Source organism: Elaeis guineensis, chromosome 12 (genome assembly GCF_000442705.2).
Source record: "Elaeis guineensis isolate ETL-2024a chromosome 12, EG11, whole genome shotgun sequence".
NCBI lineage: Eukaryota > Viridiplantae > Streptophyta > Magnoliopsida > Arecales > Arecaceae > Elaeis > Elaeis guineensis.
The window spans coordinates 79,102,162-79,127,408 of NC_026004.2; the positions used below are offsets into that span (position 1 = coordinate 79,102,162).

General features: G+C 38.1%; 1 protein-coding gene across 10 annotated transcripts in view; it reads left to right on the top strand.

Moving 5' to 3' along the window:
• LOC105033277 (protein DETOXIFICATION 46, chloroplastic) overlaps window positions 1–25,247 on the top strand; it is a 137,525-nt gene that overhangs the window by 97,878 nt on the left and 14,400 nt on the right. For 7 of the 10 annotated variants that reach the window (XR_012135686.1, XR_012135684.1, XR_012135685.1 and 4 more), the window contains one exon: window positions 6,442–6,513. The exons of 2 other annotated variants lie outside the window; for them this stretch is intronic. Coding sequence is in view for 2 of the 8 variants with exons in the window: in XM_073246278.1 (XP_073102379.1) it covers window positions 6,442–6,513 (72 nt within the window). In the remaining 6 variants the exon portion in view is untranslated. Of the gene's footprint in view, window positions 1–6,441; window positions 6,514–24,127; window positions 24,219–25,247 lie in introns of all 10 variants that reach the window. One more of the 10 variants, XR_012135683.1, reaches the window with a different exon arrangement.

Below are 25,247 nucleotides of genomic sequence, written 5' to 3' on the forward strand. Positions count from 1 at the left end.
TTTTTTTGGGTTTCTTGAATGATTTAAGCCCAAATTGATGTTTGTTGACGTTTCTATCACTCTGGTACACCCTTAATCGCATGTGACGTGGGTCTGAGCTTGATGTGACATTTTGCTCTAAGGATAGCCTTACAAGGACTAGCCTATTGAATCCTAATATTCTCAAATCAATCAATAAGATACAAAATAAAAATGACGCAATCAATTCCATGTATTTAAAGTATACATATCAAGATCTAGAATCTCATCCAGTGTCAATGTCACTTATAAATATCTAGATCATTTGTAGAATTAGGAGGAATACCAACCTATCCCTCTAACCAAGTGGCATTGTAGTCCTGTATGCTTATCTCATAAGATATATGGGTTGGATTTTAATTGGTCTCAGACCTCTCATTGAAGCTCTGTTCTAAGTGGTGTCATATGAACTTGAATATGTTAGTAGCAAAATACAATCCATAAGATGCTTTGGGCTATATAGGATATTAGCCATTGAAAGATGATGCCTCAGATGCACTGTACCCATATCCTTCTAGATCATAAGCAGGATATAGCTATGGATAATAGAATCCAAACTATGAGGATGAATCTGATATATCCATTGATTCTACTTCACGTGCGAAGTCATCTGCAGCTGCATCATATCCTGAACAACCTTGAGGAACTCATTGCCTGTATGCAATTATATCCTCGCGGGCTCTGCCAACTCATGCAACGTGGTCCTTATCTTATGTAGTATGTATAAATTGGGACTCACTGATGAACTGAAAACCATCCTGTGGCTATATCTCATAAACGATAGTCTCCTATCCTCCACTCTCCCTAACCACCATATTCATGACCATCAAAACTGTCATAACTGCTCTTGATCTCTAAATATGAGTGAATTGACCCCCCTCTCTGTTGGAAAACGTAGGCGATCTCTAAATCACAGTAGAAAGTAATTAGATTAATCATATTAACCTAACATGCATATGATCTGATCATCAAATCAACCTACTCTAGGATCTATGACATGATAATTGCATATAAAATCTAAAAAAATTAGAAGATAAAATCTGCATGCATACATGTGAATAGTAGATTAAATCTACATCTATCTGAGTTCAGAACTCGATACTTGAGTACGGATTGATGATCGCCGCTGTTGAGAGATGTGGTAAAGAGATCCTCGCTGGTTGCTCGCAGCCGCATGTGTCCGATCTCTACGGAGGGTCGAATCGAAGCTCCGATTTGATCGGTCTCCTCGGGAGTGCTAGCTCGCGTGAAGATCATCTTGTTGGCTGATCTGGATCTTTTTTTCAAATCTCTCGAACTTTTTCAGAGGTTGAAGGATATCTGGAGGAGATGAGGATAAGGAAGAAGTATGGAGAGGAGACGCTCTTCTCTTCTTTCTCTCTTCCCAAACACTTGGGAACAAACCCTAGAATTCTAGGTTTTTCACTCACCCAAAGAGGAGAGGACTCTCCTCTTTCTTTCACGCCATGAACCCACACCCAAGGCCTTCTCATCGTGAAGACCTTTCTGGTTTCTCTCTTACATGCACACAAGAAATAAAACCCCTTTTATTTGGCATCAAATAGTGGTTAGGGTGAAGAGTCCAACAATGTTTGGACTCTTCTTTTTGTCGCCCCCTCTCATAATTCCATGCCAAATAAAATATGGGACGCCCCAGCCAAATATTTTCCACGGTAAATTAGATCTCTATCTGATTTCCCACGCTAAAAATTCCTCCTTTTGTTGCACAAAAGAAAGAGAATAAAAGAAGTGGGCGGCAAGGTTTATAGATAAGGTCAAACCTTATTCTATATGGTAACCATTCAAATCAAATTTGAACCTACCTTTAAAGACCAGATCTTACCCATATTTGGATGTAAGAAAGGGAGGGTGGAAGACCCTTTTGCGTGGAGAAAACATCACGCAAAACTCTTTTGTGCGTGATGAGAAGTGGCATTGAAAGTTTGTGGTGCATGGAAGAAGAGTCCAATATTTTATAGACTCTTGGTTTCCTCGACTCCAAACCAAATCACTTGGTTAAGCCCAAATAGATCGATGAAACTCAATCTAATTAGGTTCATAAATCTTTTATCAAATCCTAATCCAATTAGGAATTGATTGAATCAAGTCCTGATCAAATCAGAGACAATTCTCCCTTAGTGATTAGGTCATCTTATAACCTAATCGGATCAAACCTAATTGAATCAAATTCAATTAGATTTAATCAAATTCTCTTTGCTCAATTAAATTGAGCTAATTAGTAATCTAATTGCTAATTAATCCTTCATTAATTCACTAACACTCAGTGAATAAATTCATTATAACTTTTGCATAAGGTTAACTATCAATCGAATTGACGATTAAGTCCTTGAAGATTTTTAATCATTGATCAGCATATGGTCAGTCAGAAATTTCTTTTGAGTGTGATCCTGTAGATTCGAACCTAAGCCGGTAGCACAGGAATAGATTTCTGAATCAATTGATGTAACAATCTAACAATGGGATCCGACGTGCGGATAGGTCGAATGATGGTAAAGTAACATTCAAGAACCTACTGACATATGGTTACCATATAATTCATCTTTTGATCCTAATGCTCAAAGAGATCTAGGATTTAACTGTCAATTCTAGATAAGTCATCCATATTGTATTTCAACCTTTCAAATCCATCACATGGATTATCCGGACTCAGATTTTACTAAATTGAAATGCATTGATACATTAACTCATAATTCGCAGGGGTCAATCCCATCTTGACTCACGCACCGACTTGACAAGTATTTAATTGTATCCAGAAATCTTCTATTATTGAATTAGAAATTCAGATAGTCCGGCATCAAAGTACAGTGAGTTGCTTACGAGTCATCGTGGTGATCTTAGATCAGAGGGATACTTATACCCATACTTTTTGTGAGCTACTCTTGACAGCAGAGTGCTCCGTAGTTGGTCACGTTCAGTGACGATGTACTCCTACATCTCACCTGCATGCCATATCGGTATCTTCACACCATTTGGTTACGAGGACAGCCAACGCATATGGCACACAACGACCTACACTTGATATCGCTATCATTCTAGTAACAGCGTATCGTTTGGTCGTGAACCAGTTTAAGGACTACGATAAATCCTCTTTTATCGATCAAAGTAGTCCTAAGGACTTCATCGCAATACAAGAGTTCGTTAGAAGATATAACTTTGTGATGAAAAAAATCAAATAATTTTTATTATTGATCAATTCATATACATTTATAATTAGCACAATCGTCAAACGATTGACTTTGGGACACAATTCCCAACACTCCATCCAGGTTGCAACTGTCTTTCCTTTTTTCTATCTCTGCATATAGTAGCTGCTTGTCCTCCCCTTGTGCCTCGCTTTAGCTGGCTATGTTGGGAGGATGAAAGTTGTCCTACTGTCTTAGATGACCGGATAGCATGCTAGCCTCTTGTAAGCATCTCTCGCTCAAATCTTTGGAAGGATATCTCAGACATGGAGTCATGTGATGTACAACTTCCTAGTGACCCCTCTAGCTATGGCTAATTAGTTGGAAGCCTGTATGGAAGATTGTTGCTTGCCCATCTCTTAGTATCTAGTTGAGCCTCGCTAGCGCCTCATGGCTCATCAAGCTCCGACTCTTGTTGCTGGCACATAAGGCATCCAATCATCAGATCTTCATCACCATAAACAAAAGCGCCTCATGGCTCATCAAGCTCCGACTCTTGTTGCTGGCACATAAGGCATCCAATCATCAGATCTTCATCACCATAAACAAAAGCATCCATGGTCAGGTCCAAGTACTTCAGCTCAACTTTCTCCTAAAAACATTTCAACCTTAATCTCAGATTGTAGTGAACATATACAAGATTGTTGAGGCATTTCTTTGCTAGATGGTTCCTCTGCTTGTTGTGGATGCGGGCAAAGGTTGACCAATTGCGCTCAATCACTTGAAGAGAGCGTCTAAGAGAGAATCCAGATGGCAACTCACTTTAGATTTCTTACCAATAAACCAAAACAAATCCACCATTTAGTAGCAAAAATATTGAGCAAAATTATGTATAAGATTGTATCATGTTAGTAACTATGTTCCATTAAGCAAGTGTTGCCGTTATTTGTATCTAATCTATGTGGATTCATTTTTTCTTTGCTTGTGATGGTTGATCTGCATTGCCCTCCCCAAACAAAAACTTGTTACTTAACCTTACATCCTTCTTGTAGACATATAGCTGCGATATCTGGATCCGGCTCTATCTTGTACATCACATTATATAGAGAGGTCAGAAGCTCCTCGTTCATATCTATCCTAGGTACAATGTACTGAAACCTCGAGTTCAGATAGTAAGCTGCATATAGATGTAATTGTTTAAGTTGTACAAGTGAAAGAGCAGTCAAATTTTCAATGCATTTTTAACTTCTTACCTACTAGATGCAAGTCCTATCCATCAGATAGCCCCATTGTTGCTTAATGATGCGATATACTCCTAGGCATGGAATGCCGAACTGTCCTGAATTGGACGGTTCAGGGCGTTTCGAGCCGTCCTGATGGCAAATCAGGATGGTTCAGTTGAGGAAAATAGCACGTTGGAGGAGGGAAAAAGAGAGAAAAAGACGAAGAGAGAGAGGAGTGGAGGGAGAGATGGCACGATGCTATCGGAGGTTGATGGTGGCTCCTTAGGTCGTCAGAGGGCCGCGGAGGCCTGTGGCTTGGCGTCGCTTGATAGAACATTTAATCGAGTGAGAAAGAGAGAGAAGGGGAGCGATTGTACCAAAGGAGCAGTTGGTGGAGGGGTTGTCGTGGCCATCAGGTAGCGGAAAATGCACAGACAGAGCCACAGCTGAGTAGGGGCGACCATCCATGTTCACTTATCGGATTTTTTTTTACAAGGAAGATAATTAGTGAAGCTGGCAAATCCATTGCTGACTTTATTGTTTGAGAATTTTTTTTAAAAAAATCTAAGAAATAGTGAAGCCAGCAAATCCATTGTTGGCTTCACTGCAATCAGGGTTTTTAAAAAAATCCCATGAAATAAGGCGATCGCCCCTGTTTCACGCTCGCAGCATCGGAGGTCATGATTGCACTGTTCGATGGCCTCGACAGCCATCTAGAGGCCCTTCGACAGCCTCTCCAATAGCTTCTCCTCCCTCTTCTTTTCCTCCCCCCTCTCTATCTCTCTCGATCGAGGATTGACGGATGAAGTGGAGCCCTGGCAGCCCTTCGAGTGCACCGACGGCACACCTATGGCCATCACCAGCGTCTCCTTCGGCCGCACTCTCCCTCCCTCCCTTTTTCCCTCCCCCTCTCCTCTTTCTCTCTCTTCCTTGCGGTTTGCTTCTTTTCCTCTATGTTGGTTCGTGCCGGTTCGATCCGATACGGACCCATACCGACCCGTACTGCCGGTCGGCCGGCATGGGTTCCGGTATCAAGTCCGTAAACCTTGATCTTAGGCATGTTTCAGATCGGATTTTTTGATCTGATACTTTGTCCTCTCCATCATGCGATATAAGAAGCTTATCTAGGGATATCTCTTGTTTTTCATGGCTTGAAGCACCTCATATAAAGGCTTAATAACTTTTACTATCTTCTCGGCCTGCTGCGAGAATGTCTGCCTTGTCACTAGGTTCTCGACAATACTCTCCTCAGTGCCGGCCTTTGTATATCTCCTCTCCTACCGCTTGGCATTGATAAACATTTGAGGTAGACCTACTTTCTTATCAAGAAGGCTATTAAGTACTATGTAGTTTGTAGAGAATGGTGTGACATCCGGTCTCCGAATCTCCTCCCTTGGGGGTGGATACATAGTTTTCTTTCTATATTTTTTCTTTAACACTTTGCGACATATTTGCTTGAACTTTGATCTGTACTTATTTATCACAATTCACAAGAATATAAAAATATATTGCTGCCTGTGTACAATTACTCACATTTCTGGCTTAATATGACACTTTATTTCATTTCAGGTCAAGCAAATCATTTTTTTAATTAACTGGGTTGCTAGATAATTATTCCATTGGGACCATTAAGATTAACTGGTTCCATGCTTGTTGATTTGTATTTATATGATTAAAAGTTATCATATAATAAAAACATGGCTTATTGGAGGACTCATTGTATGGTTTAGTGACTCAGCATTTTATAGCAATTACCTAGCAGCCATGACAAGTGTCAATTACTTATAATGTTTCAGTGATCCTAAAATATTTTTAATTATTATTACTGATCAGAACTTAAAAATTAATTAGTAATATGCAAGATCCATTTGGTTGGAAGAGGTTTAGCCACCTGGCAGCCTATCGTTTTGCTTCCAGATAGATGATATTAAACAAAGTAATCTGTTTTCTATGAATTTGACATGGTTGCTATATATAAGGCCTTTCTTCATCCTCCCTTGATCCAAGTAGTTTGCTTATATTTACATTTAACACTTGTACTTTTTTTCTCTATGCAGGCTGGCAGGGACCTTAGATTTTTAAGTTTGTCGATGACTGGATGCTTTTGTTTCGGTGGCCTTATACTATTGGTTTGTTAAATTTGATAAAGTTACACCTTTTCCTTGAGAAGCATATAAATTTGATAAGTTTGCAATTTGCTCAAGAAGTCTATATACTAAGTTTTCATGCTTATTTTTTTGTTTAAATTTATAGTAGTTGGGCTAAACTACCATGAGTCAAATTTGGTCATTCTTCAATGAACTTGGAAGTTCATTATGCGAAGTGCAAGTTTTTGTGGGATTACTATAAATTTTTATGCTTTTTATAAATTAATTTCTTACTGTTAAGCTACATTTTGCTTATATTGTTGATGAGTGAAATGTCTTACAAGCCACCCAATTTCTTTTTTGCTAGTTTGCAACTTTGCACGTCAATATTCTAATAAAATGAAACCTGTGTGAAGAGTGAAAGTTATAGTGATGCTATTCTTTCGAGGGTATGAAGTCAATACTTGGATTTAACAAAATGGTATGCCATGACAATGCCACCATACAAGGACCACGCACGGAGTAGGAATCTTCTATATATTAAGGGAAAACATAGTAAAAGCAGGCTTTGGTGTATGCCCCATGGCAAAGTACTATGCAGTCAAAAACACACCCTTCCTGCACTTAGATTCAATGTGGTCCATAGATGTACTGTTTGTTAGATGTATGCCCTAGAAGCCAATTGGGTTGATATGTGTAATCTTTCTAAGGGCATAGTTTGTAATATTGACTTATTAATGAAATAAAATTCGAATTATTTATCCATTCATATTGTGTAATGTGTCTATAAATCGTTCAATAAATAACAAGATGATGATATATATTCTCAAGAGTTGAGAATTTGAGGCATGTATTATTGGTGGTTAATTCATAAACTGCTTCCGATCGTGGGATCATCATGTGGACAATGATCGATTCAGATAGGTTGGTGCATGGATCGCTTTCTTATAGATAGATGAGTCTCGAATCTACAGTGTGGGGATACTGAGCGAGAGTGCAGGTGCTTGTTAGGGAATAAGGGTGCTGAGCATGACCAACATGAGTAGTCACTTGGATATCTACCTTCTCATCGTGACATACTCGATGCTGTAGTAGTATGAATAGTTCTTCGACCTGTGGTGTCTCGACTATTCACAATGAGGTTACTGTAGTTTAACTACCATAACTCGGTTTCGTAGTCATACGGAGTCTTGAGGTGTATTTGGCTGCAATAGGTTCATTGTAGGAATAGAGTGTGCACCTATATGGGATCTATCGATCTTGGTAGTTAGGGAGAAGTCCTATAAGGATCATGAAACTGAGTTCGAAAGTCCATAGCCATGGCAAATGTGAATGATAGAAAGGAGTTTCCATGAGAATTCACTATGAACTCAGATTGATTGAGTCTTACATACGACAAGATCAGGTTAATCATGAAATTGAGTTTGGAATTCCATGGCTATGGCAAGTGAATGATAGAAAAAAGTTTCCATAAGGATTCACTAAGAACTCAGATTGATTGAGTCTTATATATGATAAGATCAGGTTGACGAGTTATCCATAACCTTAGTCTTTTCGGGACTCACGATAGCAAAATCAGATCACACGACAATTGCATCTAGAGGTTCCTCTATTCAGTTCTGCTGGATTGCCATTATATACTGCTAGGTGTCACTGGTGATCGTAGGATCAATTGAGAATTATTCTGATGATCAATAATTCTTGAATTGGCTGAATTAGAAGGGGTTCCAATCCATTGAAATGAGTTTCAATAATATTGTTAATGGAGATCACAATATATCCTACTACCAAACAGAATTAAACCTATGGGGTCACATAACAATGGATTTGATCTAGGATCGTATTATTGGGCTCATGTGGTTCTACTTGGTTTGGATTTGAGAAATCCTATTGGATTTAAAAAAACCATGCTAACACATGGTAAACCCAAAATTCTCTTTAGACTTGAATCCCTATGAGATGGGGATTGGACCAAGTCAATTGCAAGCAATATAGACAGTAGACAGCCAAGAGTTGGTTTTCCCTTATTAATTAAGTTGGAAGAAATTGGGTTGAACCCAATTGGATTGGATCCAGTTGGCGCCCCCTAGTCCTTGTGCGACAAGGAATTGGAAGAGAATGATGGGGCGCACGCCCCATCAGGGTTTGGTGTCAAAGAGGGGTAAGTGGAGACACCCAAAAAGTCCTAATTAAAGTTGGTTTTTGGTTTTTTATGAGATAAGGATCAGATTTAATCAAATTCCTAAACCAAATAGGATTCCTTTTGGCCTATAAAAAGGCTTTGAGATGAGATCTCTAAACCTAAGCAAATCAAAGCAAGTTAGCCTCCAAGCCTCCATGCCTCTCCCCTCTCTCTTGAGCTCTCCACGCCCTCTCCCTCTCCTCTCTTCCTCACGCCCAAGAGTTGGACATCCTTGGTTTCTATGCCCAAGGGTTGGGTGCTTTCTTCCTTTTTTGCACCAAGCTTCGAGGTGCTGATTTGAAAGAAGTTCTCTCATCTTCTACAAGGTTGCTTGCTGGTTTCTTGGTGAAGAAATAAGAGAGGAGCTTTCTTAGATCTATCCGATGGATATCTATAGAGATCGGACGTTTGTGCGGTTCAAAGGAATCAGGAAAAGATATCCATGATCATCAATTGCGGTGAATAACTATTCGCGCAAAGGTGAAGATGAGATCTTCTTGGTTTTGTTTTAATATAAATGTATTTGTTGCATATGGATCTTAAGAACGTGATAGGGATGATCTCATGAGATGAGATTTAGAAGATACATGGTAGATTAAATATGCTTTCGCTGCTCGTATAAAATTTTTGTTGTTTTAGCATGTATGCTGCCCTAAAATTTTCTTCAAATAGTATCACAGCATAGGTTACATGATCATGTTCTTAGATCTGAAATTCAGATGAGATCTGAATTATTTTGCTAATGATTAGATCTTTGTTTCAGATTAGATTTGAAAAGTCACGTTTATCAATTATATATGAAGTTTAGATGAGATCTGAATTTTATGTTTTCAAATAAGTATGATTGTTAGATTAGATCTAATTTTCTATTTTATTTGAATCTGATTTTTTGTGCTATGATCTGAAATTTAGATGAGATTTGAAATATTAGATCAGAAATTTTAATAAAAAATCAAAAAATTATAATTGATAAACATAGGATTAATCAAGGATCATCCTGAAATAAGGTTGTCCGAGCATAACGGATGTTATGTTAAAAGGTTGTCCTAGGATGATAAGAGATGAAATCCGAATCATATATCTAAACTTTAAATTGGATTTGAAATTTTAGTTTGGAGATCTAATTGATAAGCAAATCGGGTTAGTCTAAGTTCATCTTGACATAAGGTTGTCCTGGCATAAAGTTGGTTATGCTGAAAGGTTGTCTTAGGATGATAAGTGATCAAACCCTTTAATTATAAGTCATCTTTTGGGAACAGAAAAGACTTAATTAGATTATGAGATAATTGCGATGTGGTTCATTGATACATGTGGTGATCAAATCGAGTCACTACGACCCTTGGTGTTGGGTTGTATCATGAATTTACTTAGATGGTTGCAACAGGTCAATTAGTGTTGAGGAACCAAAAGCCGTAGCCATTTTGGATGTGGTTGACCTATTGGTGTCTAAGGCAAGTATTTTAAAGGTGGTTATTTAATTAGAAATGTTGCACCAGCAGTGGGGAGCCTGCCATCGATCTCCATTTATCTGATCAATTTGGTCGACCAATTCTGATTTGGGGTGCTTAGTGTTGAGTTCACCACAATTGTGTTGCACCATGACTCTGGTCTTGATGGGTCAAGATGCGATCTCACTAATAAATCCAATCTAATTGTGGATTTACTTGTGATGTAAATAAACAATTAAACCTAAAGAAGATCTGAATTAAATCTCCTCACAAAATATTAAGTTGAGTGGTCTTCCATCATTGTAGATGTGCAGGCCTTTCGGGTGTTGACTGTTCTCGGTAGGATACAGTGGTTTGGTTGCATCAAGGAAGATGCAATCACTCTATTAGCATGAGATGCTGTGGGGTGGAGATGGGGTTAGGCCCAATAACTATCAGGTGAGAGTTCCAATGATGGCTTTACTTTCGCAAGAATGGTGGGTTTGACTTAACTAAGGAATGAGGCCAATAACTGTCAGATAAGGCTTCAGGAATTAGAGATCGATGACCATTGCAACTTGCTTGAGAAGCATTGTATAAGAGTTGTCCACTTATTGATTGACATATCATTAATAACTGCCAGGTAAGGTAGTATGTCAATTGGTGGGACCGTAGTATCCACTTGAAATCTTAATCACGAAGATTTTCGTTTCTCCACTTGAGGAGTGTGGAAGATCCGAAAAAATAGTGGAAGTCAGTTTATTTTTAAAATATAAATTTTAAAATAAATTAAAAAATCAATTACAAAATCTAACTAGAATCTTCTTCTCTCTATAAAAAAATATTTGCTTCAAACCCTCTTGCCTAAATCTTAGAAAACAACCGATTGACTAGACCCAATTACAAAGATTGGCTCAAGAACTTAAAGATTGTCTTGAGTTCCAAAAGTTGAGCTATGTTCTTGACTAGGACCTTCCTGCACTACCAGCCTGTCTGACCCCTGATCAAAGGGCTACCCACGAGAAGTGGTTGGACGACGACAAAAGGTACAGTGCTACGTGCTGGCGTCTATGTTCAATGAGCTCTAACGCCAGCACGAGGACATGAAAACTACCAGGAGCATGTTAGCCCACCTACAAAAGTTGTATGGTTAGCAGAGTCGTGCAGCTCGCTATGAAGTGTCTAAGAGACTCTTCAAAGCGAAAATACATGATGGCAGTCAGTCCATGAGATTGTTTGACAATGATCAAGGACTTTAAGGAGCTTGAGAAGCTTAGGATGTCCATGGACAAAGAGTTGCAGATTGATTTGATCCTGCAATCTCTTACTGATTTATATGCGTTGTTTATAGTAAACTACCATATGAATAAAATTGAGTGCACCAAGGCCGAATTGCTTAATATGTTAGGACTACGAAAGGATCTTGAAGAGTTCAAGGGGCACTATTCTAGCCGAATTGCTTAATATGTTAGTGACTACGAAAAGATCTTGAAGAGTTCAAGGGGCACTATTCTAGCTGTGGAGCAGACTTTTTCTTCCAAGAGAAAGTCTATGGGGAAGAAAAAGAAATCCGTAAAGAAGTAGAAGGTAGAGAACAGGCCAAGAAAGGAGGTTCCCAAGAAGAAGGCCGTAGAGAGAGGAAATTATTTTCACTGCAAAAGGGATGGCCATTGGAAGAGGAACTGTCATGACGATCTGGCAAGCTTGAAGAACAAGAAGGACGGCACATCTTCTTAAGGTATGTCTGACCTACTCGTTATCGAATAACCTTACGGTTTTTTCTACATCTAGTTGATTATAGACTCCGATTTTAGTGCTCATTTGTGCACTTCTATGTAGGATCTTGAGGATAGTAGAAGGCTAAGGGATGGTGAGATGATCCTACGAGTCAAAAATGGAGCAAGAGTTGCTACTGTGGCTGTGGGGACAGATCCTCTGCGACTACCATCAGGATTTAGTTTGATTCTTAGGGACTGTTATTATGTACCTGCGGCTAGCAGAAATTTGATTTCTGTATCTTGTTTAGCTTAGGATAACTATGTAAGTAGTTTTTATAAGGACTACTATACCATTTATTTTGGAAATAAATTGGTTGGAAGTGGTTTCTTGGTTAACAGTCTTTATCAGTTACATGCTAATGTTTCTGTGAATATAATCGAGCAGGATGTGAATGCCATAGGAACTAAACAATCTAGAGATGATATTGACCTCAAGTATATGTGGTATCTTAGGCTAGATCATATAGGAGAGAAATGATTAACAGATTGGAGAAAGATGGGCTATTTGGCTCATTGATCTCTGGGTCTTATCCAGTCTGTGATTCTTGCCTTCAAGAAAAAAATGATCAAGCTACCTTTTGTGGGACGAGGAAAGGACCACTGAGATCAAGGTCTGCTGTACCGGTATCGGACCCATACGATGGCCGATCGGTACGGTACGGTATCGGTATCGTACAGTACCGACACGGTACGCTTCAGCATATCGATTCGGTATGGTATAATTTTTTTTTATTTGTTTTTTTTGGGTGTTCAAGTTTCATAAATGCAACTCCAAAATTATATTATATTGCATATTATTGACATATTTAGGTTCAATTTTTGAGTTAGGTAGCAGTACAGGGATTCTTGATTTAAAATTTTAAATATATATTTATTTACATTATATTACAACTATATCATCCTAAAATTAAAAAAAAATATATAAATGTACATTAAAATATATCTAAACTTTTAAAGTACAAAGCATAAAAAATGATATATTAATCTCAAGATCTACTCTGCATTTAATATCTCGTCGAGTGTCTGTGATGTTCGTAGATATCTGGATTATTAGTATAATCTGGAGGAACATCAGTCCAACCCTCTAACCAAGATGTATTGTACTCCTGAATATTCATCCCATAAGGCACCCTCTCTAGATTGTAATACATCTCAGATCTCTTACTCAAACTCTGACTTTGAGAAGTATCCTCGAGATGATGATATGGCTGTGGAGTCCATCCGAATATGTAGTAGCAAAATTTGATCCGTAAGATGCTCCAGACTGTTAGGGTAGTAACCACTAGAAGACGATGCCTCGGATGCATCATATCCATATGGATCATAAGGTGGCTGCGGATAATAGGATCCATAATGCGAGGATGATCCAGATACATCCATGGACCCTACACGTGTAAGATCGTCTGCAGCTGCATCGTGTGTTGGACGACCTCTAAAAGCCCGTCGTCTATATGAAATCAGCTCCCCACAGTCTTTACCGACTCGTCCACCATGGTCCCTATCTTGTGTGGCATGTGTAAACTGAGACTCATCGGTGAATCGAATATCACCCTATGGCTGTCTCATCAGCAGTGATCTCCTATCCTCCAGTTCTCTCTGATCATCAGATCCATGACTGCTACTATCAGTATCATCATCACTCTCCTGATCTTCGAATCTGAGCCAGATAGCTCCTGTACTCTTGAGAGTGGTGCATGTGCAACTATTTTTTCTTTTTCCCTCATGCCCCTCAATGACTGAGTTTCCTGTGATTGGGAGGATGGATGTCTTCTTGCTGACTGCCGATCTCGTCTAAATATTTGTCGCTCGAACCTCGCAAGGATGTATCGGACATCGAGTCATGTGATGAATGAGTTTTCTGTGTCCCTCAGGCTGTGGCTGATCAGCTGGAACCTTATGTGGAATATTTCTTTCTGCCCATTGCTTAGATCCATCCTGATCTCCCTAGCTACCACACTGGCTGGTCGTGGAGGAGACCCCGACTCATCAAGCTCTGGCTCCTGCTCCTGGCCTGCAAGCCATCCTCATCAGCATAATCATCTAGTGTCGGATCAGTGTACTTCAGTTGTACTTTCTTCTGAATGCATTTTAGTCTCAACCTCAGATTATAGTGAACATATACAAGATCATTGAGGCATTTTTATGTCAGACGATTTCTCTGTTTGTGTAAATAAGGGCAAAAATTGATCAATTACACTCACAGCCACTAGTAGAGACCGTCTGGGAAAGAATGCGGACAGCCACACCTCTCAAATATTTTACGGACATTCCAAAATGAATCCACCATTCAGCTGCAAAAGCAAAATTACATATCAAATTTTATGATATTATTGAGCAAAATTACATATCAATCTATGCTGCTCATTATTGATATGTAATTTACCTGAATTTATCTGCTTTTTGCTTACGACAGTTGATCGGACACCATCTTATATATCACATTACGAAGAGCAGCAAGAAGTTCATTATTATATCTATCCCAGGAATGGTATACTGGAATCTTGTATTCAAATAATAAGCTGCAGATAAATTTATAATTGATTAAGTATACTTTTACAAGTATAAGAAAAAAATATTTTAAAATATTCTTGAATCCGTGCTTATCGGTTAGATGCAAATCTCTATCCATCTAATAGTCCCAACGGCGCTCAATAATGTTAATGAATTTTTCAGCATGCTTCGAATCATTCTTATTGATCTGTTTCTTTGCCCTCTCCATCATGTAATATAAGAAGCCCATTTGGGGGTATCTTTCACTATCCACAGTGCGAAGCACATCATATAATGGCTTAATAGTCTTCACTACTTCTCAGCCCGCTGCTAGAATGATTGACTCATCACCAAATTCTCTATATGACTTCCATCAGTGCCGGCCCTCGCATATCTGCTCCCTTGTCACTTGGCACTGACAAATATCTGACGTGAGGCTGCTTTCTTCTGAAGAAGACTATCAAGTGTTATGTAGTTGGTAGCAAATCGTGTGATATCCGGTCTTAAGATCTCTCCCTCAATATACGTCCGCATCAATGAAAGAACCCATGTATGATTGTAGATGAATCTAGTAATAGTCTGGGCAATCTCCACTACCTGCTACACCCTACGAATCTTCCCAATATCCATCAATAGAAGATCAATGCAATGTGCAGCACATGGGGTTCAGTATATTTGCGGTCGCTGCTCCATCAGCAACTCTCCGGCAGCTTTATATTGTGGTCTATTATCTGTGATGACTTGCATGACATACTGCTCACCCACTGAATCAATCACCTCCTCTATAGACTAAAGATATATGTGGCATCGTGCATCTTATCTGACGCATTAATTGATTTATGAAAAAATATTTTTCCATCACAGTATGTAAAAAAATTAATGATGCTCCGTCTAGTAGGATGGTCCAACTATCACATATCACTGTCAGTCCGTATGTAGGCCATTTATTCTTGTAAGAAGCAATCCATCTCTGCAGATCCTCCTTATTACTGTTAAGAAGTTGACCATAGATGTTCTTAGGTCCTGGTGGATCTACAACCTGGCCGGCAGTCTCTATGACGGAAATGGCAGATCGATAGTAAGGATTGTCTGTTGCATTTACTGGAATATGGCTGAAATGAAATCATGATCTAATAGCTCGCCACATATCCTTCTTATTCTTTTTCACCATAGTGTCAATCCTCTGCTGCTTTGAATTCTTACTGGAAAAAGTATGTGGATCCAAATCATGGATGGTGGCTCCTGCTGGAATATCTCTGGAGGATCTCTTTCTACTGCAAAAGCTCCCAACAAAGATGACATGCTGTGTCTGCTCTCTCTACCATCGGGCTCTTTGACTGATGTAGTCCTCCTGAACTCGAATTCTCCCCCATCGGTCGCTGATCCAGATCCCGATTCGTAGCATGATGGTTCAAATCGCTCTCTATACCTGACCATCTCCTCCTATCGGTACTGATCAGTCAAACTCGTCTGAATGGCAGCCTCAATCTGTGCCTCAGCATTTGGAGCAGAAGCCTCCTCTGACTCTCTAGAATGATAAGATGGCTCTGCATCTCGACGGTCCACTTCCATCCTTTTCTGCTGTCCTTCGTTGCTTTCGAATCAGCGAAGTGCTTTTTCATCAACTGTCGGACTTTTGCGGGCATTTTCGATCCATAGATACATCAGGATAACTACCAGTCAGGTGCTGCTTCAACCTAGTCACCCTTTCTCTCTTGAACTCTATGTTGCACCATTTGCATCTCCAATGATGTGGAACCGAGAGCGTCTCACATGATCTCAACCAATGTCACGCTTTGAATCTTTCTTCTTACTCATTTCTGTAAGTATAACAAAATACGACAGTTTAATAATTATTAAAAAAATTATATATAAATTAAAAAAATTAATAATAATTTTAAAACTCATAAATTCAAAAAAATATGTTATGCTTCAAATAATATTTTTGAATTAACTGTAATATAATACTAATTTTACATATTTTTTATTTGATAATATTTTTTTATTATTTAAATAATTACAAAAATATTTTTTAATTTCAAAAATTTCAAAAAAATTTAAGGTTAGATTCAAGTAGCTTGATTGCTTGAATCATTCTAAACATGATTCTGAAACTTTGATTTTTTATTTTTTTAATTTATTTTTTTAATAAATTTTTTATGAATCAATATATATTAGAAAAATATATAATTAATTAAAGTCAATGAATGTCATGCTCTGAATTTTTTTCTTACAAATATCTGCAAGTATAACAAAATACAGTAGTTTAATAATTATTAAAAAATATTATATATAAATTCAAAAAAATTTAATAATAATTTTAAAACTTATAAATTCAAAAAATATGTTATATGCTTCAAATAATATTTTTGAATTAACTAAAATATAACACTATTTTTACATATTTTTATTTGATAATATTTTTTTATTATTTAAATAGTTATAAAAAATATTATTTAATTTCAAAAACTTCAAAAAAATTCGAGATTAGATTTAAGTAGCTTGAATCATTCTAAACATGATTTGCAACTCTGATTTTTTATTTTTTGAATTTATTTTTTAATAAAGTTTTTATGAACAAATATATATAAATATTTAAAAAATATATAATTAATGAAAATCAACGATTTTAGTGTCATCATGTAGATCTTTCAAAGATCTATCACATATGATCAAATCATACCAAAATCACAATTTTGGCATGATTCTCTCTTATTTTCATACTTCTTCGTTCTTATTCTTTTTCTAGCAACAAAAATATAAAAAATAAAATATCTACTAAAAGAATAATATATTATCTTATTTTCGACCAAAAATCAGCGTCTCCTCAAACCAGTCTGCAATTTGATAGAATTTTTTCTTTTTTTCTTATTTTTCGATGTCTCATTGAGTCTAAATAAGCTCGGGAGTTCTCTGAGAGCTCTCGAGTCTCTCAGACAACCCACCTGGGCTGTCACTAAAAGATAGCCCAAGCCCCACCCCACACCCCCCACTCCCCCCACTCCCTTCACGTGAAGATGTCGGTACGGTTCGGTTCAATGTCGAACCGAACCGTACCGATCCATACCGCCCGATTTTGGGCGTATGGAGCCGAATCGTATCGAATCGGACGGTATGGAGCCGAATCGTATCGAACTGTCCGGTTCGGTATGGTTTGGAGCTGGTTTTCGAAGAAAATGGCCGAACCGGATCGGCTGGCCGTCGATTCGGTTCGGTATGCCCCGTATCGGGCGGTTCGGCCTGGTACGTGGATCTTGATTGAGATACTTGCCTTGGTAATATAGATGTGTGTAGCCATTTGATGTTGCGGCCAAAGGAGGTTATCACTACACCTTTACTGATGATTACTCACGATACGGGTATGTGTATCTCATTAGACAAGTCTGGAGCCTTTGAAAAATTCAAAGAATTCAAAAATGAAGTAGAAAAGCAAATAGAAAAATCTCTTAAGGTTCTTCGATCAGATCGAGGAGGTGAATACCTTAGTGGAGAATTTCTCAGTTATCTCAAGGAATATGACATAATCTCACAATGGACTCCACTGAAATCCCTCAACTTAAATGGGATTTTAGAACAGAGAAATCGAATCTTATTGGATATGGTTTGATCCATGATGAGCTTCACGGATCTTCCTATATTTTTTTGGTGACAGTCTATTAATAGTGAATTATATGTTGAATAGGGTTTCTTCTAAAATCATTTCTACCATATCGTATGAGATATGGTATGGTAAGAAATGAAGTCTGAGTCATCTCAGAATTTGGGATTATCCGGCCCATGTCAAGAGACAACGGGCGGACAAGTTAGAAGCCAAGTCTCTTAAGGCTCGTTTCATCAAATATCCTTAGGAGTCTTTAGGATATTATTTCTATTTTTCAGAGGATCACAATGTGATTGTGAGCCGGCATGTCATTTTTTTTGAAAAACAGTATTCAAGATGGAGATATAGAAAGACAAATTGAGTTCGAAGAGAAAGTCTCTGAAGAGCAATGAGCTTTAGAACCTAAAGAATCCATTCATATTGAGCCAATATGCGCATCTCCACCTCGTAGATCTAGTAGAATTTTCCGTCATCCTGATAGATACATGGATGTCATAACAGAGGATATAGAGGAAATGTTCCTCACAAAAAATGGGGTTCATATTGATGACCCCAAGACCTATGACGAGACGATATCAGATATCGATTTCGAGAAATGGTTAGAGGCAATGAAGTCGGAGATTGATTCAATGCACGCAAATCAGGTCTGGACCTTAGTAGATCCATTAGAAGGTATTGTACCTATCAGGTGTAGATGGATCTACAAAAGGAAGATAGGTTCGAATGGAATGGTAGAGACCTTTAAGATAAGGCTTGTAGCAAAAGATTATAGTCAATGCAAGGGCATTGACTATCTGGATATCTTTTCGTCAGTGGCTATGTTAAAATCCATTCGAACATTGCTTGCTGTTGTAATATATCACAATTATGAGATATGACAGATGAATGTGAAAACGACTTTTCTGAATGAATATCTTGAGAAAGATATCTACATGGAGCAACCATTGGATTTTACTTTCGATGATGGAGATCACAAAGTTTGTAAGCTGTAAAAATTCATTTATAGACTTAAGCAAGCATTTCGAAGTTGAAACACTCATTTCAATGACGTCATCAAATCGTTTGGTTTCATCAAGAATGAGGAACCATGTGTGTTCAAAAAGGTCAGTGGAAGTGTTGTCACTATTCTTGTACTGTACGAGAATAACACTCCTGATTGGAAATGGTGTTTTCATGCTGACATCAGTCAAGTTGTGGTTGTCTAAGGAGTTCTTCATAAAGGACCTTAGGGAAGCATCCTTTATTTTGGGGATTAAGGATTATAGAGAGATCTAAAAGGATGTTAGGACTTTCACAGAGAATGTGCATAGAGGAGGTATTAAAGAGGTTCAATATGGAAAATTCCAAGACGGGACTTGTGCCTTTTAGGCATAGAATTCATCTCTCCAAGAAAATGTGTTCTAACACACCGGAAGAGATAGAAAGCATGAGCAAGATCTTTTATGCTTCGGCCATAAGGAGCCTCATATACGCCATGCTATGTATATGATCTGATATAGTCCATGTTGAGTGTCATGAGCAGATATCAGTCGAATCCAGGTGAAGAGTACTAGACATCTGTGAAATGTATCCTTAAGTACTTAAGAAGATCTAAGGATATGTTCCTGATCTTTGGAGGTGGAGAATTGAGGGTACAGGGATATACTGATTCAGATTTTATGTCTGACATTGATGATCAAAAGTCGACATCAGGCAGTGTATTCTTGTGCAATGGTGGTACTGTGAGCTGGAAGAGTTTCAAATAGTCTGTCATAATGGACTCCATCATGGAAGTAGAGTACATCGCCGCATCAGAAGTTGCGAAGGAGGCATTCTGGTTTAAAAATTTATTGCAAAATTGGATGTGATGCTATTAGATGCATTTCCTTTTACTGCAACAATGGTGCCATAATGCTTGCTAAGGAGTCGAGGTCTCATCAGAAATTCAAGCACATCGAGCGATGATTCCATTTGATCCACGATTATCTCGAAAAAAAATATTGAGGTACAGAGAGTAGACACCATGGACGTGGCTGACCCACTGACGAAGCAGCTGAGCCAACAAAGGATCAAAGTCCATCTTGAGAAGATGAGACTTAAATTTGTGGCCAATTGGCTTTAGTGTATATGAGAGATTGTTAAATGTATGTCCTACAAGCCAATTGGACTGACACATGTAATCTTTCTAAGGATATAGTTTGTAATTTTGACTTATTAATAAAATAAAATTTGGATTATTTATCTATTCATATTGTGTAGTATGTCTATAAATCGTCCAATGAATTAACAAGATGATGACACATATTCTCGAGAGTTGAAAATTTGAGACGTGTCATTGGTGGTTAATTCATAAATTGCTCTTGATCACGGGATCATCACAAGAATGGTGATCGATTTTTAGATAGGTCGGTGTACGGATCGCTTCCTAATGGATAGATGAATCTCCAATCTACAGTGTGGGGACATTGAGCGAGAGTACATGTACTTGTTAGGAAACAAGGATGCTGAGCGTGACCAACACGAGTAGTCACTTGGATATCTATCTTCTCTTCGTAACATACTCAATGCTGCAGTAGTATGAATAGTTCTTCGATCTGCGATATCTCGGCTATTCACAATGAGGTTGCTGTAGTTTTACTACACCATAACTCGATCTTCTAGTCATATGGAGCCTTGAGATATATTTGGCTGCAGCAGGTTTATTGTCAGAATAGGGTGTGCATATATATGGGATCTATCGATCTGGGTAATTAGGGAGAAGTCCTATGAGGATCATGAAACTGAGTTCGGAAGTTCATGGCAATAGCAAGTGTGAATGATGGAAAGGAGTTTTCATGAGGATTCACTAAAAACTCAGATTGATTGAGTCTTACATATGACAAGATCAGGTTGACGAGTTATCTATAACTTTAATCTTGTCGGGACTCACGATAGAAGAACCAGATCACACGGCAACTGCATCTAGAGATTCATCTATTCAATTCTGTTGGGTTGCCATTACATACTGCTAGATATCACTGATGGATCGTAGGACCAATTGAGAATTATTCTGATAATCAATAATTCTCGAATTGGTTGAATTGGAAGGGGTTCCAACCCATTGAAAGGAGTTTCAATGATATTGTTGATGGAGATCACAATATATCCTACTATTAGACAAAATTGAACTTATAGGGTTACACAATAATGGATTTGATCTAGGATCGTACAATTGGGCTCATGTGGTTCCAATTGGTTTGGATTTGAGAAATCCTATTGGATTTAGGAAAACCAAGCTAGCACATGGTAAACCCAAAATTTTCTTTAGACTTGAATCCCTATGAGATGGGGATTGGACCAAGTCAATTGCAAGCAATATGGGCAGCCAAGAGTTGGTTTTCTCTTATTACTTAAGTCGGAAGAAATTGGGTTTGAATCCAATTAGATTGGATCCATGGAGCACCAACTATTGGCACCCCCTAGTCCTTATGCGACAAGGAATTGGAAGAGAATGATGGGGTGCATGCCCCATCAGGGTTTGGCGTCAAAAAGAGCAAGTGGAGGCACCCAAGAAGTCCTAATTAAAGTTGGTTTTGGGTTCCTTATGAGATAAGGATCAGATTTGATCAAATTCCTAAACTAAGTTGGACTCATTATGGCTGATAAAAAGGCCTTGAGATGAGATCTCTAAACCTAAGTAAATCAAAGCAAGTTGGCCTCCAAGGCTCCACGTCTTCCCTTCTCTCTCTTGAGCTCTCTACGCCCTCTCCCTTTCCTCTCTTCCTCATGCCAAAGAGTTGGGCATTTTGGTTTCCATGCCCAAGAGTTGGGCGCCTTCTTCCTTCTTCATGCCAAGCTTCGAGGTGTTGATTTGAGAGTTCTCTCGTCTTTTACAAGGTTGCTTGCTGGTTTCTTGGTGAAGAAACGAGAGAGGAGCTTTTCTAGATTTGTCCCATAGATACTTGTAGAGGCCGGATGCTTGTGCGGCTCAAAAGAACTAGAAAAAAATATCCACGATCATCAATTGTAGTGAATAACTACCCGCACAAAGGTGAAGATGAGATCTTCATGGTTTTGCTTTAACATAAATTTATTTGCTGCATATAGATCTTAAGAATATGATAGGGATGATCTCATGAGATGAGATATAGAAGATGCATGTTAGATTAAATATGCTTCTGCTGCTCGTATGAAAATTTTTGTTATTCTAGCATGCATGCTGCCCTAGAATTTCCTTCATTGTTTACCATGAGAAAGACAAGGAAAACATATAACAAGTAGCAGATATGTTAAGAAGAAAGATTACATGGGTATCAAGTACGACTGGTTGTGGAATATCCATATTCTACATGGTAAGCTGATGCTCAAAAAGGTGGGGATATACAGAAATGGATAAGCTATAGTACCCCATAACTTGAAATTTGAGGAAGATGCCAAGCTGATGAAGAGGTAAATAGACATACTCAGATGGCACCAGGAAAAGTGACATAAAGTGGAAGTGGTAAACTTGAAAATGACAAATGGAGTAAAGGCAACTGGATAAATGTTACTGCAAATGGAGTCACATCACTGCAAAATACCTTGAGCTATCATGCTAATGGTTGAGTGTGCATCTGAAATCATGGCATTCATGGGGTAGAAACTCGGTTAATGAGGCTAGCAAGTAAATCTAGTAGTAGGATTAGGAGGCTTGCTGAGTCAACTAGTTGTAGAACAGATTAGCTAGCTTAAATAGCAATACAGTTGACCATCTTGGAGTAATGATGCAGTGACATAGGAAGATGATATTAAAACATTAATAGTTAGGCTTACTGATCAGAAATGAGCTAGCGATCGATGCCAAAATTTACAGGAGCTCTGCAAAATGAACTCAGTCCCAATCCGAGTTTCTTTTAGCGGGAGTTTCTTTTAAATAATTTTAGTAGTTAATAAGTGTAATCCTATTTTGCTTTTTTTATATATATATTTTTTAAACTAGGCCATTATTTATTAGAAAGAAGTTATGGTTAGATGGGTCTGTTTAGTTCCAAATCTTTACTAACTATTTGTTTCTGGTGTGGGAGCTAGGAAAGGAGAAGAGCTAATAAATAGGGCTTACGCCACTTCGCCATGGCATGCCAAACTTCCCTACCAGCAAAGAAGGATATTGTTAGCAAATTTTGAGCCTTTTATTCCTACCGGACAACATTGGAGTTTTGTTGGGTTTTCATCCATTTTACTTTATTTCTTATGCACCTTTCTATGGACCTTTCGACTTGCTGCAGTGTAGGTGAACAATAAAGGATCATGGCCCTCTCATGTGACACACGTGAGGTCGTCAAAGGCCTAGGCCAGCAAGCAAGGTTCAATGAATAAAGGCAGGCGACTGGAATTCCTGCATAGTTAATATTTGTACTTTATATATATATATCTATGATAGCAGGGTAATTTGGATAATTTCATGAAATGCATGATAACTACTGGGAGAACAGTTTTAATAAATTGTCCATAACTATTCCTAATTTTTTTGATTAAATTAAGCTGTTCACTATTTTATTATTTTTTATTCAAAATTAATTGAAATTTCAGAAAAATCACAAGAATGGGTGCTACGGGTCTAATAGATATCCCTCATGGGTAGTACATATTTGGTAGATATCTCTCACAAAAAGTACACCTTTTCAAACATCGGTTGGGTTGCTATGGAACCCAAAATAATGCAATTCCAGCAATAGCATGCGCATACAGAAAAGCCACCATTCTTTTCCCTGCAGTAATCTTTATTTTATTTGAATAATTATTTGATCTGAAAGTTAAGATAATTAAATAAAAATAAAAATATGCATTAGGTAGAGCTTCTAGTATGCTATAGGAATTATCCTCCAATTCAAATCACCCAGCAGTCACAAAGCAAAGAAAAAACAGCAAGGAATCTGCTCTTTTTGCCTTGATGTCCATCAAGACCAGGCATAACCTGTAGTTGCCAGCTTTTATCGCTTGATACTGGTTGGTACCAAGCAGTATGGACCAGATATCACCAAATTCAATAGGATGTGGGGTATTGAGGACATTCAGTGAGCTGATTCTCTGCCAATGCAATCTGTTGCAGGATGAGATCGTGTCTTAAATCCTTGCTGAGAAAGGGGCGAACGTGGTCTCAGGCTTAGTTTTGCTGTAACTCAGCTTCAAAACACATATCAGGTGTTTCATGTAACTGGTTTCAGGATTTAACTTGTTTTAGGAATAGGGTTGGTATGTGGGAGCTCAGGAAGGAGAAAAGCAACAAAAAGGGCTGGACTTGCCTCATAGCTGCATCTCATACTTTTCTACCAGTAAGGAAGAATATTATTAAAGTATTTTGAACCTTTTCTACTAGTTTGGCAGCAACAAAATTTTCCAGTAATTAATGAATCTAACCTGCTCTTGGATGCTAGATGCCTGTGCTTCAAACTTGAATGGAATAGTGAAACTGCAAATAATACATACAAGAGTCACCTTGTTTGTTCCTTTTTCTAATAACCATACGCTAACACTTGTTAGGATGCAGTTTGGACATTCTAATGCCTGTTACCCCCAACAATAGTGTTGCTTGTAGTCATGAGCAGATTTTTAGTCAATTGAGCCTCAAGTCTGTTGTCAGGCTGATACAGAATATCGACCTCAATTAACAACTTGTAGCTGATTTAATAATGCCATCGGGGAGAGTCACAATTTTGGGTTTTTCTGATGGGCTCATTAGTTGAATGGATGACATTGATGTAGGGATTTATATGATACTTGTTATGCATAGCATGCATGATATGTATCGTGCCTATGCTTTATGGCACATGGCACTATCAAATTTTTGTTGTGTGCTAGCACTTGTCCTACCTCAACATTGATGCATGCCAAGGATAACAAACACTACCATAGCATTATAGAGATATATATGCCCAATGCTAAGCTTGCATGCCACTCACACAATAGTCAGATCCTTGTTTAGACAAAATTCTATCATCTCAAGGAACAAAATATCTTCAAATTGAATTGTTTAGAGGAAGTAGGATGACTAATATCTCCAAGGAAGCATAAAAATATTTTCATGTTCATTAAAGACATCAATGCTAACCATGGGTCAATATTTCCGTTGGTATTGGCTGATCTAGGTGGTCCTGGATCATACAAGCAAGATATTGAGTATTGGGATAGGTCTAGTACATGTAAAATTGAGTTGGTAGCTAGTATGAAGAAGTTAGTGATGAGGTCAGCCGACATCCACCAATGTTAGATGGGACAAATGAGAAAGAAGAGACTCAAGTGGCTCTCTTTTGGTTGTTTTTTTGCATGCGAGAGGAACGATGCAAGGGAAAAAGACAGGAAGG